Source organism: Bombina bombina, chromosome 4 (genome assembly GCF_027579735.1).
Source record: "Bombina bombina isolate aBomBom1 chromosome 4, aBomBom1.pri, whole genome shotgun sequence".
In the NCBI taxonomy this organism is placed as follows: Eukaryota; Metazoa; Chordata; class Amphibia; order Anura; family Bombinatoridae; genus Bombina; species Bombina bombina.
The window spans coordinates 979,868,471-979,885,030 of NC_069502.1; the positions used below are offsets into that span (position 1 = coordinate 979,868,471).

Sequence of the window (16,560 nt, forward strand, 5' to 3'; positions counted from 1 at the left end):
GATGTCTATCTATCTATCTATTGGGTACTTATAGAGTGCGAACTAATCACCCGTGAGGGTCTCAAGGCACTAAGGGAAAGGGGATATGAGAAGGGGGGGAGAGGGGGAGGGGATGGGCATTCAGTCAAAGAGCCAGGTTTTGAGATCCTTTCTGAACTTTGTAAGGGAGGTGGATTGTCTGAGGTGCAAAGAGAGGGTGTTCCATGTCTTTGCTGCCATGTGGTAGAAGGATCTTCCACCCGCTGTCGATTTGCTGATGTGGGGGATGACTGCGAGTGCTTGGTCGGTTGATCGGAGTTGTCTGGCGGGGGTGTAGAAATTTACATGGTGGTTGAGGTATTCGGGTCCGATGTTGTGTAGGGCCTTGAACGCGTGGGTAAGGAGCTTGAAGGTGATTCTCTTGTTGATGGGGATCCAGTGAAGGTTCCTTAGGTGTTCGGTGATGTGGCATTGGAGAGGGATGTCAAGGATGAGTCTGGCTGAGGCATTCTGGATACATTGGAGTCTCTTTTGGAGTTTGATGGTGGAGCCGGTGTATAGTGCATTGCCGTAGTCTAACCGGCTGCTGACGAGGGTGTGGGTGACTGTTTTCTTGGTTTTGGTAGGGATCCACTTGAAGATTTTTCGTAGCAGATGGAGTATGTGGAAGCATGTTGAGGTGATGGCATTGATTTGTCGGTCCATGGAGAGTGAGGAGTCCAGGATGAAGCCTAGATTTCGTTCATGGTCGGATGGTATTGGAGGGTGACCGAGGGCTGTGGGCCACCAAGAGTCGTCCCATGCGGATTTATTGCATCCGAGGAGGAGGACTTCGGTTTTGTCTGTGTTCTGTTTGAGCTGGTTGTCCTTCATCCAGGCAGTGACTGCTGTCAGGCCTTCGTGGACGTTCTTTTTGGCGGTGGTGGGATCTCGGGTGAATGAGATGATTATCTAGGTGTCGTCGGCATAGGAGACAATGTAGAGGTCGTGGCATCGGACAATGGCAGCAAGAGAGGCCATGTAGATGTTGAAGAGGGTGGGGCTCAGTGAAGAGCCTTGTGGTACACTGCAGTTGACTGGTGTGGGTTTGGAGGAGAAAGGCAGTAGTCTGACATTCTGGGTCCTGCCCGTGAGGAAGGAGGTGATCCATTCCAGGACTTTGCTGTGGATGCCGGCATCATGTAGGCGGGTGCAGAGGGTGTTGTGGTCGACTTTGTCGAAAGCTGCTGAGAGGTCTAGGAGGATGAGGATGGCGGTTTCTCCTCAGTCGAGCATGGCGCGGATACCATCTGTGGTGGCGAGGAGGGTGGTCTCGGTGCTGTGGTTGCTTCTGAAACCGGATTGGGAGTGGTTCAGGGTGTGGTTGGCCTCAATGTGGTCAATAAGTTGCAAGTTGATGGACTTCTCTATGACTTTGGCTGGGAAGGGGAGTAGAGAGATGGGGAGGTAGTTATTCGGGTCCATGGGGTCTGCTGACGGTTTCTTCAGCAGGGGTTTCAGTTCCGCGTGCTTCCAGATATCCGGGAAGGTGCCGGTTTTGATGGAGCAGTTGATTGTACGGCGGAGTTCAGGGGCGATGGTGTTGCTTGCTTTGTTGAATATGTGATTGGGGCATGGGTCCGAGGGTTTACCAGAGTGGATGGATTTCATGATTCTGAGGGTGTAATCTATGGTGATGGGGCTCTAGATAGTCCGTGTGTGGTGAGGGGGGTGAATTTGGGAGGGGTGTCATTGGGTGTAGGGGAGTGGGTGGTGGAAGTTGAGTTATGAGGCGTGAACGTGTCATAGATGTCGAGGATCTTGCGGTGGAAGTGTGCAGCAAAGGTATTGCAGAGGTCCTGGGAGGGTGGAATGTTGGTGGTGTCGCTGTTGGGTTTAGAGAATTCCTTGATGACTGAGAACAACTCCTTGCTGTTTTGTGCATTAGAGTTGATTCTGTCTTGGATGGCTGTTTTTTTGGCGCATTTTATGAGGTGGTGGTAGGTGGTGATTGCTTCCTTAAAGGCAGCTTTATCCAGAAGGTTCTTGCTGGATCTCCAGGTTCTTTCCAGTCATCTGCAGTAGCGTTTGGAGTCCTGGAGGGCCGGGGTGAACCAGCTGGCTTTGTTGGTGGTTTGGCGGCCAGATGGTTTTTTGAGGGGGCGAGGGTGTTGGAGCAGTCTTTAATCCAGTGGGTGAGGTTGCGGGCGGACGAGTTGGCGTCTGTGGAGGTAGGTGGGGAGGATTTGTTTAGGGTCTAGTGGATTTTCACTATCTCATGAAAGAAAGCTATATTTTAACAAAACATTTTTTGCCATTGTTTTGCTTTAAATGTGCAATTAACATACAGCACATGTTTGCCCTGGGAATATCTATATTTACTAATATTGCAAATTGTACATTCTGAAATGCTATAGTCTTGCTTTTTGTTTATTTTTAAAATAGGCATTTCACCCTTTTTGAGCCATTAAAGAAAAATGCCTACTAAACCTAAAGATTTATCTACAGAAAGAGTGCCTGAATCATGGAATATATTTCCAATAGACATGGGAAGGACAAATACTGTTAATATCTTCTGACTCAGTTGCCCTTGTGCCATAAAATGCTATGTTTCCATGGTCACTTTGTGATGCTCAGTTTTCACAATCAACTTTCTTTAAATAATAATCATATTTCAGTTTTTAAAGTTATGAGGAGTATTCAATGATGTAATACTGCAGTAAAATAATATCCATTTCATTATATTATATAATATTGTGCAGGAACATTGTAAGGGTCATAAACAATCTTGGGTTAAAGTATAAAATATTAACTCATTCATCCCAAATCTAAACCCTGACCTTGCGATCCCTCACCTTAGTTACTCCCCAGACAAATTTTTAAATCTCCATAAAGAGATTAATTATAGATCATATAATTCCAGGAGGCAGTTATATTCATGTACTTCCATATGTGGTTTGGTTTGCAGTCAAAAACAATATAATTTGCAGTTAGGGTTCAGGTAATACTCAAAGAAAAAAATGGTTTAATATGGATATGAAAATTGTTCTAGTGGAGAAAATCTGGGCTTCAGCCCTTAGCAGTTGCCTTTATTAATGCTCCTGAGCTGGGGTATTTGAATGCAGATTCTCATGTCTAACAAAATATGATATGGTTGCAATACATTTAAGGCTAAAACTATTTTAAGTATTTACTATTTCCCTGATGAACAATTCCTTACAAAATGGAAAAAGTAACACATTTTAGTGGAAATATCTGTTTGTAATAACAATAAATTATTCAACTGCACATGCATTTTATTGCACCATATGTTGCTGACTAATCCACATTCAACTATTTAAATAATGATTCTAAATTATTATACACAAAGGAGAACAGAAACCAGGACAATTTTTTTATTATAAGTTTCTCCAAACTAAAATCATACTGTTAGCATAATTAGCTATTTTAGAAAGCTACTTTAAAAGTGCTTACCAACATCTTAAAACTGAAAATGTTTTCTGTTACAATTAGGAAAGAATATAAAAAATAAAATATAGAATACTTACCTACACAGCTATAATTGTTAGCAGCAAGTTCAAAACCAGGATTGCACTGGCAGTAGTAGGATCCAAATGTGTTGACACATCGATGATGGCAAAATGATGCTACTGAACACTCATCTATGTCTGTATTGGGACAAAAAAAAATACTGTTAGAATTACAAACAGAAATGGTTCTTCTCCTCCTTACATCAGTCTGTCTTATATTACAAATGGCTGTTATGTTCGTGTTTGCATCTCAGTGTGTTTGGTTGTAAACTAGTGTTTGTGGCTGCAGATTGTAGACCCATGTAAGAAGAGTCCTTGATGTGGCACCTGGGCCTGTCACCATTTGGCCAAATCCTGTAACTTATTTTCTATTTTTTTGCTTTTAACCTAGTTGCGTACATCTAGGTGAAAGCTGGCTATATTGTGTGTTATGCTTGATATTTATATGTAATTTCTCCTTTTGACATGCCTGGGTTTAGAGGGACATTAAACACTAAATACATTCATGCCCCTCCCTCTAATCAAGGGTGATGCCATTATTGAACTTGGGTTACACTGCAGATTTCCGGAGTTGTAGCACATGTGTAAGCAGGTCAGCAATAAAATGAAAGACAGATTTTAAGATGGCTGCACCCATGACTAGAGGGAGGTGAGAATAATCTCAATACTAATCTAAGAAATATACAAGACAAAGCTAAATTATAATTCACTTGCTCATCTTGTCTTGCTCTGAATATGTTTTATTTGTCTGTGAGTTCTTCCACTAACTTAATCTTATCTTAACCCCTTAACGTCGTTAGGATGTTCCATGCCGTCCTAACAGCGATGTGCTTTAACATCATCAGGTTGGCATGGAACGTTCTACCTTACATGGCATACTGCAGCCTCTATCTTTTTGCTAATGAAAAATTGGAGTGGGTGCGTTCCTAGCAGCATAGGCAATCCCACATGATCCAATCTTGGCTTTGAAATCACGTGATCGCATTGACGATCGCATGATTTAATTTTCCATCAAGTGTTTACATGGAAACTTTGTTCCGATCTAAGCACTTGCTCCATGACAGGAAAGGGTTACTGTTACAGAATAGGACACATTACACATAAATGTTAATAAATAATAATATAGTGAATAATAATAAGATTTTACCTATGCATTGTTCTCCTCTTCTCTGATAACCCCTTGGGCAACCACAAAGATAAGATCCCATTACGTTGGTACATGCTTGATCTGGTCTACAATTGTGTGTTCCTGTGGCACATTCATCTATGTCTGTTAAATGGAAAAAACAACAGCAATTAAATACCAAATTCCCATTTTAAATGGAAACATTTCTCCATATGTTTTGTTTCTAACCAAATTTAATTCTATTTAGACCAGTTTATGTGGCTTTCAGACCAAGTATACTACTACTTAAGTTTAATTTTTTATTGAGGTTTCATTTTGCAAGTAACAGGCAAAAAAACCCCAGGCAAATATAGTCTAACATATACATATACATGAAGTACCTGCACAAAGAGATATACAACCATATTAGAAGCCTCAGTTTTAAATATATCTTATACATAGGGATTACCGTTGAATATCCAAAGCCACTCTTGGGCATTCATTTGCACATCCAGTTTTCATAGGAGAGTCTGTCATGCCTAAGAACTAGTTTTAGATTATATATTTAAACATTTCGGTGAACATTATATATCAGATTATTTAACATCAAATAAGGTATGTCAAGTGATGCTAAAAGTACAAGTACATCACTTTTGGTCTCATTTTAGATCCTGCTACTTCCACATCAAATTCTGCATTAAACATAATTATTGTTATATTGATTAATATACTATCATGCAGATAATCTAATAATTAGCAGAGAGCTCATCAACATAGTAGAGCACATAGATGTAGGTTACTAAAATGTGGCCTTAATTCCATATGATTTCTCAGACGGGGTGGTACAAGACATGAAAAGCACAAACTGTAAGTATAGTAACATATGTCGGATGGGTTACACATCAGTCTACAGCAGAATATATATAAAACAAGAATGGGAAATTCAAACTAAGCCCGCTAGTCTACATAAGGGGGTCTGCTGGTTTGAACTAAAGAGACCACCCCTAGTTTCCTGGCTGTAGAGGTATTAGGGAAAATACAGGGAAGCTAGCAATGAGTTGTGGTATTGCATGTAGGGTGGAAAATGGAACTTGCATAACCCATACTAGAGCTCAGATTTATAGGATTATATTAATACCTTCCTTCCATATGGGGACTCACACATTATTATATGAGTTCCCCTCCTAAACAAAATTATTGATTGCTCTCTAAATGACAACTAAATACATAGTAAACTAGGTTACAGTAGCGGTTTATGGTATTAGTGTTACTGAGGCTACTTGTTTTATTTATATCATCCGCCCCATCCCACAAAGTGGTATGATTTATATCTAGCCAACCCTGAGAGGAGCCAAATGAACAGATGAAATGAGGTCACATAGCATAGAGAACATCTTCAGACTAAATGCAGAAAAAATATGAAGGCAGATAGTATATAGTTGAATCTAAACGGTTCATCAAGATATCTATAGAAAATAAAATGAATGGTTCATGAACTGGACATCACTAGTTCCCCTCCCATTTACTTCCTGTGCAGCTGTTGCTGGTACTGGGACTCCAATCCTACTACATTGTTCACGGCGACACTGGATTGCCCAGCCGGGTGACGTCACGACCGGAGGAGGAGTTGAGCAGCGTGTCAGCGTGGAGACCAGCTGAGCAGAGTTGAAGCAAGGAACTACACTACTACGGAGCTACGGAATTCCAGACAGAGACGCACAAGTGGATCTCATCGGACGGAGGTCACGCTAAGGGTATTACTACTTACTAAAGAGAGCACGAGGACATTTGGAGGATTTTTACTATCCATATTCCAAGATACAGAAGTCTACACTCTGGGAGACCCAGTTGATCGTTCTATCTTTTCTACAGGAAGTGCCTTACTCTATTATGAAAGTGCTACATTCTTACCTCATGTGATTGAGGTTCATTCAAGTAAGTGTACATCTAATAGGGGACTAACGCCTGAAGACTGTGCTCTCCATATTTGATGTGCTCCTGATTACCTCTGATCGTTTGGGCTTTTTACAGCTGACTGACATTTGTATTATTTTATTATTATTATTTTTATCATATTATTCTATTTTACTATATATTGCTATAATATTTTATTGTAAATTGTATTGTATTTTATTTACTGTGTTTTCTAGCTTGAGTTTTCTGCGCCACCCTGCCTCTTTCTACGTTTAAGAAAATAAAATGAGGTTAGCTTTACAGGAACTCAGATTTCTTGATGTTATATAGAGCTATGGAAACTCTTAATAACACAACATTAAATATATATTGGAACAATCTTAAAACCAACATTTACCCAGGTACACTTTATGGTATAACCAGCACTTCCCAGCTCAATGCCAAAGTTGTAAAATAAAATAAACTCACTCAACAAGAGTGTGAGGGAATGACTGTATGGAACAAAATACTTCCTAATGTGGTGGGGTAAACACATTTGTTAGTAGATACACTTTTTAGGGCCCTAATAGGTAAATTGAAATTTCTCTTTTTCCCAAGCTAAAGTATAAATTTGCATATAGTGAAGGATATGTATCCCAGAAGTGTCCTAGTCAATATAATGTGTTCAGTAAGCAGCTTTAGTAACACATAAGTTGTTATACAATAAAACCCCACTCCAGATCTGGAAAACGAGTATGGTGGGAAGAGAGAGTCCAAGTGTATTTCGAGCGTGATGAAAGCAGCCCTGTACTGTGACTCACAACCTGGAACAAAGGGTCACTCTAAGACAAATGTTCCCTGCTTATGAAACATATTCTGTAGGCTATCTTGGGCCTGTGGTTGGGAAAACTGCTCAGGGAGGGATCGCACCAACTCACCAGAAGCTAGAGCTGCTGTGAAGATTAAAAGGTAAGTTTTTTTTCTCAACAGGAGTGAAATGTAAATTTTGATGAAGTAAAGTGCCCCTGTTTTTAATAAAAAATTTTTAAAAACCAGGCACTTTAGCATCAATATTGACATTCACTTTAAGTGATATTAGTGGGAAATAAAACATAAGAACTTTATAAATTGTATTAGGCTCGCTGGAAACACACAGAGCTTGATAAATTGACCCCACAGTGTCCATATTGTGAATGAAAATTCTATAAATTGGGTGCCCAGTCCTTTTAGATTAGGGGCAAGTAATATATATTTTTTTAATTCTAATAAACTATAACAAGATGTAACTGCATAAACAAAGCTCAAGTAAACAATATTATATATGTGATATAGTCTATGGATCACACATATGCAAAATAATACAAGAAACATATACATTGGATTTTACCAAAAACTATACACCTAGATTATGAGTGGCGCACAAACTGCAGCGCAAGTGCTGTATGTTTTTTTTGTTAAGCTCCCTCAAGTGTCTTAAGCCTCTATAGCCTCACCAGTCTTTATGCTATTAAATAGTATTTAATAACATAAGGACTGGTGAGGCTAGAGAGGCTGACAATGCTCGAGGGAGCCTAACAAAAAAACATACCACACTTGCGCTGCAGTTTGCGCGCCACTCGTAATCTAGGCGATAGGAATTAACCAGTTGCAGAAAAGAACATATAAACTGTACTCAGAATTTAGTTGTCAACTGAATAAATAAGCAAGGTTGGTTGGCACTTACTGTGTATCTTGTATTTTACTGTGTATTTTGTATTTTACTGTGTATTTTGTATTTTACTGTGTATTTTGAAATAGAGATAGAAGAGAAATGTATGATCATAGAGACCAAAATAATTTAATACACAACCATATGCTGATTATAAGTACTTTTATGTGGCATGTCTTTGTGATAGACAGATAGATGGATATGAATACTGAGGGAGAGAGAGAGTTAACTTTTGTCAGATTTGTTCACAGTTGCAGAAAAGAGGTATAAACTGTACTCAGAATTTAGTTGTCAATTGAATAAATAAGCAAGGTTGGTTGGCACTTTGTGTATTTGAAATAGATTGAAATAGAAGAGAAATGTATGATCATAGAGACCAAAATAATTTAATAATACACAACCATATGCTGATTATAAGTAATTTTATAAGGCATGTCTTTGTGATAGACAAACAGGTAGATGGATATGAATACTGAGCGAGAGAGAGAGTTAACTTTGGTCAGATTTGGTCACAGTGACATTACAGACAAATAACATTTTTGTTGCCTCTAGAACAGGGTATTTTAAAATAAAAATGTCACTGTATTTGGCTGTTCCTTTATGTTCTCAAAAAACAGATGTTCTTATGCATACACCTATTGTTTTAAAGTTTCTATTAAAGCTACAGTAGATCTCTTTTTTTCTTTTTTTTTCTTTCTTTACTTATGATCATGCTGAGGATTAATATACACGTTCTTTAGACGACAAATTTAAAGGGATATTAAACATAAAATACATTTCATGCACCTCCCTCTAATTATGGGTGCTGCAAAACATCAGCACTGGAATGCAGTGAAAGCTAGATTTAAACATGACAGCACCCGTGACTAAAGGGAGGAATATCCTCAATACTATACTTATAAAATGTATTTATGGCTAGATTATAGCGAAAGTACAAAGAAAGGGAGCAGCGCTAAAAATATCAATAGGAAATAATCAAAAAATATATATGTGTGTAGGGATTAATAAACTAGAATAATGAATTATATAATACCAGAGATGCAATATGAAACAGATAATAAATACAAAAGTAGGTTTATTTAAGAATTATTCTGACAAAGTAAAAGCAATATTTCAAATCTGGATATGTATATAGATCTATAAAACATCAATATATTGTACAATATATTTTTAAAATCTTAAAAACAAAGAAGGCAGGAGGGATGCGTGTATGAAAAAAATATACGTCCAATTGCCATTTGAAGAAATGCCCAAGTGCCCAAAGGGATTAAAAAAAACAAGTTATAATCTGTCGTGATAATAGATAGTGTTCTCCAAATGATATAGTGATATATTCAAGTAAGTCTTCTGAGTGGTGGATACTGTGATCCAGAATCTGCGAAATAGGGTTTTTTCTAAATACCTTTTCACCGCTTGCTGTAGGGTGTATAGATCCTCCGATGTCCTGTGTATCAGCCTGAAAAAACGCTGCGTGATCACACAGACATCAATTGCAGGATTAGCAAGCGGTAAAAAGCTATCCATGACTAAATGGATCATCTACAAAACATTTATGCAAAGAAAAATTTGGTGTATAATGGCACTTTAACTGTGCTAGAAGTTTGCTTTATGCACGTGTCGGATTGCGCTTGTATTATGAGTTGAAATGTAACTGTTTTCACTTGTGCGCTAACCCGACGAGCACAAAAAGCCGAAGTAAGAATATTGTGTGCTCGTTCAGGTATTCCCCCAAAAAAGCCAAAGGAGAAAAAAAAGTGGAAAAAACCCAACACCCCACTCTCACACAAAGCAGATCGCAAATTGAGCTAACCTGACATGAAAATATGAATATTTCACATTTAAATGTTCTTAACATAGAATAATAAATTCTATTTATTCATAAATACATATTTCCACATATATCTGATGGTGTGTTGGTACAATATATTTTTATACCTATATATAGATGATTATATATAGGTATAGCTATATATATAGGAATATCTATTTAAAAATACATAGAACATATTCTGCTATGTGCAGAACACTGGAATGTGAAATATTTACAGTAAATACATTGTTAAAACTTTTATTAAAAATGAATATTGCATAAATATGTTTTTTCATCTACTTAAAGGGACACTAAACCCAATTTTTTTCATTCATGATTCAGATAGAGCATGCAATTTTAGGCAACTTTCTATTTTACTCCTATTATCAATTATTCTTCGTTCTCTTGCTATCTTTATTTAAAAAGCAGAAATGTAAAGCTTAAGAGCCGGACCATTTTTGGTTGAGTACCTGGCTTATTGGTTTGCTAAATGTAGCCACCAATAAGGCAGCGCTATCCAGGGTGCTGAACCGAAAATGGGCTGGCTCCTAAGCTTTAAATTCCTGCTTTTTAATTAAAGATAGCAAGAGAACGAAGAAAAATTGACAGTAGGAGTAAATTAGAAAGTTGCTTAAAATGGCATGTTCTATCTGAATCATTAAAGAAAAACATTTGGTTTAGTATCCCTTTAACTGCAAAGGGCTCCAATGCACTTATACACATATGTACACATATATAGACATATACTGTACAGTATATATATATATATAAATATATATGTACAGTATATATATATATATATATATATATATATAGACACACATACATATACAGTACATCTTTAGACATGCACAGTATATGTATGCATCTCTTTGTTAAAGCCATTTACATGCCTTGTTTTTTTCTAACACCTGAGATCTCACATGTTTAAACCCTTATAACTTTTGCGTGCAATATTTTTTTAAAATAATTTTTATTAGATAGTGTTATTATTTTGTTTCGCCAAACAGTTAACCAGAGCTCTAGGATGGACACAGTAATCATTTGATCTTAAATAGAGATTGCGCTCAAGTGATCGCATTTACTTTCAACTCGTAATACCAGTGGTAAGCCAGACGAGCGCAAACACCTGCGATAAACCCCTTATCGCTTGCGCACAAACATTTGTGCTCCACTTTTAATCTGGCCCTTAATGCAGAAAGCACTACCCATTAATCTAGATTGTTTAAAACAAGTTTTTTTTTTTTTAAAACATTAGCAAATCTTTTAATTTGCATGTAAATTAATTTAATTGAGCTGAATTAAAATGTGTTAATTATTCCTAAAGTCACCTTCAAAACTAATCTGAAAGAAAATATTTCAGAAGGAAAGATGCATTAGAAACTATATTATATGCAAAAATTATAATTATTTTCTAGTTGTTTTATTGATAAAAATCACACTTTTATATACTTAGAAGATTATGACTATAAAGGAATATTCTTCATTTTCAGTTCTGGGTGGTCAACTTGTAAATTAAGCTATGCATACCTGTATGCCAAATGTAAGCTATTTTTGACTCTTAGAAAAGCAAACACTGATGAGTTCAGCAAGTTATATATATTTTGGGCCAAAGACTACATTTTTTTAAACATTATGAATGATTCTAAGAATATCTTGAGTGTCTCCCTTACGTGAAGCGTTATTGGCTTTCTGCACAATTAATATCATAGCATCTGTTATGTTTAACATGCAGCAACAAGAGTCTGATTTTGACTTTAAAATAGTTTTGGAAGAAAAAGTATGTGAAAAACAATTAATTATAAACATATATTCTTGGTGCTGTTTTTTTTATAATGAAACCCCTTAAAAATATTACTTCATGCATTTTGAAGAGCAGAAATACATCATGTAAAGATTGTTTAGCATAATAGAAGGTTATCTTAAAGCTGATTAACTGATGTTAAAACTAGCCATACATGCATGGTTATGCACAGTCAAGGGATTACATTCTCCAAAAACATGAAAATAAAAGATTTATCCAAGACAGGAATATTTGTTATTCACAAAAAGAAAACATAAATAAATGCATTTTACATTAAAGGGACACTAAACCCAAGTGTTTTCTTTCATGGTTCAGATAGAACATGCAATTTTAAGCAACTTTCTTATTTACTCCTATTATCAATTTTTCTTCGTTCTCTTGCTATCTTTATTTAAAAAGCAGGAATGTGATGCATAGGAGCCGGCCCACTTTTGGTTGAGAACCTGGGTTATGCTTGCTTATTAGTGGGTAAATTTAAGCCTTCAATAAGCAAGCGCTATCCATGGTGCTGAACCTAAAATGGGCTGGCTGCTAAGATTTACATTCCTGCTTTTAAAATAAAGATAGCAAGAGAACGAAGAAAATTTGATAATAGGAGTAAATTAGAAAGTTGCTTAAAATTTCATTGTCTATCTAAATCATGAAAGAAAAAAATTGGGTTCAGTGTCCCTTTAACCTCTTTAGATGCAACAAAGTATTGAATAGAGTATGACAGAGGCTAACCTTGTTGTCTGCAGACTCAAGCCCAGACAGGTTCCTCCAAGTAAAGCAAATTGGGGGTGGGCTTTGGTTATTTAAAAATAATTGCAGCAAACGCAGTGTTCATTCGTTTAAAAACTGTTTAGACTTGGCTGATATATTATTCTATAATAAAACAACAGAAATGTATTTACAATCAGATTGTGAGAGGATACCTCTTATGTTTTGTACTTTTCATAGCCTATGGGTTGTTATTTCCACAAATGTATATTGTCTCTTTACATGTTAGTACATGCAATTTGATGATGAGTTTAAACTGTTTTGATGCACAATAAATTTCTGTGCTTTTGCTTCCTGATAGCTTCAAGGCCAGAGGAAGTTGAAGGACTTACTTCTCATTATGAGCCTGATGATCTAAAGCTCTCCCCTCAGTTGAGATGATCTAAAATGATCCTACAGCAGTGCAAGATCCCTAAAGAAATTCATAAAAGGCAGATTTTGCTTTACTTCTCCAAGGTGCACTCCCTATATTTCTGTACGTGAAGGAGAGACAAGCCCAGTGCAATATAGTACTGTATGACATGAAAGTTCTACTGTATTTACACTTTGTGCTTTGTATTTTATATTACTTTACACTTCAGAAGTTGTATTATATTTATACTTTGTACTTTCTATTTTGTATTTTATTTTGTTCACAGCAGTGTATTTAGGATTGTGATTTTACAAATACTGATTATGCCTTCACAGTTTCTGTGTAACTGTAAAACATTAGGATCATCCTTTGTATATTTATGTGTATCTTTTACATATTACATTGTGCTTTGTATCTCTTCTTTTAAAGTAAAACTGAAAAACTGACAGATTCAGTTTCCCAGAGAGTTTCACTACTTTCTATGGGCCCGATAAGCAAAGATTCTCTAGTTTGGAGAGAAATTATAGTGCATACGTCACATGGGCTAAACTCACTGAACTCTATAAGAAAAGGGTGCAACCTGAAAGTCCTAGTGAGATGAGAGATGCCTTCTATAGAAATTAATGAATCTCACTGGGATACAGAATTTCACAGGGGAGTAGACTGTAACTGGGAAACACCTGGGGCTGATATAAAGACTCGGTTTGCATCAATTACACATTAAACTGCAATGTTTTAACTACAATTTAACTGGCTTTTGACTATAGTTTAGTATTTATTACTTTTCTGTCAGTTAAATAAGTGTATTGTAAATTTTAAGCAAACTTCACCTGCTTACATCTGGCAAGAAAAATTAATGAAACCAGCTTGTTTAAAAGGCTTACAACATTTCACAAGAGGGGATACCCTAGGAATTCCCCTGTTCAGCCCAGGGAACACCCCTGTCCCTCCCAATTTCTGAAGCTGTGTTTTATTTTACAATAGAGAAAACACCAATTGCAATACAGGTTGTAAAAGATACACAGAAGTATACAAAGTATAATCCTAACTTGTTAAGAGTTCTGCTCTTTTTCTTTGATCATTCAGTGAGTTCAGCCCCTGTGAAGTCTGCACTACTATTTATCTCCAAACAGGAGAATCTTTGTTCATCAGGCACTTTTTTAAATGCTATTATGGTGACTTTTTTTTTGTTCCCCTGCACCTTCATATTAGTCACAGCAGTGAACTGCATATGGCTGCAGCAAATTTCCAGGCTCACAGCCTATCCTTTCTGATATATGATTACAGATAAATTCACTTTAATCGTTGCCAAGCTGCATTTGGTTGAGAGGGGTTTGTTTCTGTATATGTCCAACGAGGCACTTTGTCCTGTAATAAAAAGCAAAACAGCAGCACTCCACAGGAATACTATTTACCAGTTCTTTATTGCAGCATAAGCACAACTGAAGCAGCGACTTTCCAAATAACTGTGTATTGATTATTCTTCTTTCATTTGTAAAAGAGAATAAAATGTTATTGTGTATCTATTACTTTTTAACTAAAATTGTTAGGATATTTACATATGCTGTTGTAACAGTTAGTATTGTTGTGGAATATAGAGGGTTAATTATTTTTAAGTTGGTGTGCCCTATTGGGTATATAAGGTGGAAGAGGAAGTGATGTATGTGTAGCATGATTAAGGACATGTAGTCCGAAACATCGCTGCTTCAGTTGTGCTTATGCTGCAATAAAGAACTGGTAAATATTATTCCTGTGGAGTGCTGCTGTTTTGCTTTGTACTTTTGGATATTGACATAGGGTTTATGCAGTGCCCTACTACAGCTTGTACCCAAGTTGTTAACAGTGAGTGCTGGACTTTCTTTGTACTTTGGATTTACTTTGTCTTGTAATGCCTGATATCCCTCAAGATTATGCTAAGGGTAAGTAATCTGCTAGTGCTGTATAATCTCTAAAGCTAAATTAGACTGTGTTATTTTTTTTAAGAAGTGTTTTTTTAACATTTTATAAGTGACTTCTCTTAATGTACTAAATATTTGTCTATGTGTTGCTAATACCTCCAGTATTGCTAGGGGTTCAAGTGACTCCACTCTCCAGTAATATATCTTGTGAATGATCTGGAGTTTACAATCTTATGGAATGAACATTTAAAAACTATTAACAAATGTATTGATGACATGGATATCTGTTTTATAAGCTTTTATGAAAACAACACATTTTTGTGAGTAAAACATATGATTTAAATACATCTATTTTATTGAGTTATTAAAAGGGTCCAAAAATATTTTTGTCAAATATATTGCTACATGAAATATTTTGCGAGTGCCACTGAACAAACCTTGTCAAGGTACTACAAGTCAATGGTAAATAAAGATTCAGCAGAGAATCCTAAATCAGTTGACATTTTTTGTGTGTCTTGTGTATTTTCAAAGATAGAATTAGGGCTACATTTGCAGATAGGGAGGGACATCATTTTCTGGAAGTAGGGGTTCACAGTAAAGTTTTAAGATAGAAGTAGGTGACTGTTAGGGGAAGCAGTTAAGTGGTTTGACGGATGTGACAACAAGTTGGGATGGACGCATTTAGAAATATAATTTTTTTGCAAATTATTTTTTTCAGTTTAGTTGAAACTTCAAATTACCTCTATGCTTAGTCACCAGTCAAAGTACTGGGCGTCATACCCAATAACATTATTAATGTGAAAACATTAAACTTGTGTGATATAGGAAATACTGTTCTGTACAAGTTATTGAGAGTATCATACATCCAAGCAGTTATTTTATCCAATAAATTTGTTCTGCAACTTTTTGAAATTATTAAACATCCTATCAGTTATTTTAAACAATAAATATGTTCTTTGTTTTGTATGTATGTTTATGTTCCTAATGGTGTGATTGTTGTGTATTTTAAATATATTTTATAGCAGTAATCACTTTTTGCTATGTTCATATATTGTTTATTTTGCAATATTCTCCATAGGCTTAAAGGGACATTCAGGTCAAATGAAACTTTCATGATTCAGATACAACATGTAATTTTAAACAACTTTCCAATTTTTTTCCATTAGAAAAAATATGCACAGTCTTTTCTATTTACACTTTTTGAGTCACCAGCTCCTACTGAGCATGTGCAATAATTCACTGACTATACGTATATGCATTTGTGATTGGCTGATGGCTGTCACATGGTACAGGAGGAGTGGAAATCAACATAACTTTTAAATTTGTTAGAAAAAAATCTACTACTCATTTGAAGATCAGACTAAGTGATATTGCAGTGTCTTGTTATCATGCATTTGTCGATTATGCAAATCTACTGTATTTACTGGTCCTTTAAAGGGAAATGAAACCCATTTTTTTCATGATTTAGATAGAGAATACTAATCTAGATAACTTTATAATTTACTTTTATTATCTAATTTGTTTAATTCTATTGGTATCATTTGTTGAAGGAGCAGCAATGCACTAATGATTTATAACTGAAAACATTGGTGAGCCAATCACAATCAATATATATATATGCAGCCACCAATCAACAGCTAGAACCTAGGTTCAATGCTGCTTCTGAGCTTGCCTAGATAAACCTTTCAGCAAAGGATAACGAGAGAAGGAAGCACATTAAATAATAGAAGTAAAATGGAAAGT

At 36.1% G+C, this 16,560-nt stretch overlaps 1 protein-coding gene across 1 annotated transcript in view; it reads right to left on the bottom strand.

The window, feature by feature from the left end:
• Positions 1-16,560, bottom strand: part of EFEMP1 (EGF containing fibulin extracellular matrix protein 1) — a 143,524-nt gene that overhangs the window by 52,364 nt on the left and 74,600 nt on the right. The window contains exons 5-6 of the mRNA XM_053712027.1: positions 4,636-4,758; positions 3,507-3,626 (exon numbers count right to left, since the gene is read on the bottom strand). Of these exons, the coding sequence (XP_053568002.1) occupies positions 3,507-3,626; positions 4,636-4,758 (243 nt within the window). The remainder of the gene's footprint in view (positions 1-3,506; positions 3,627-4,635; positions 4,759-16,560) is intronic.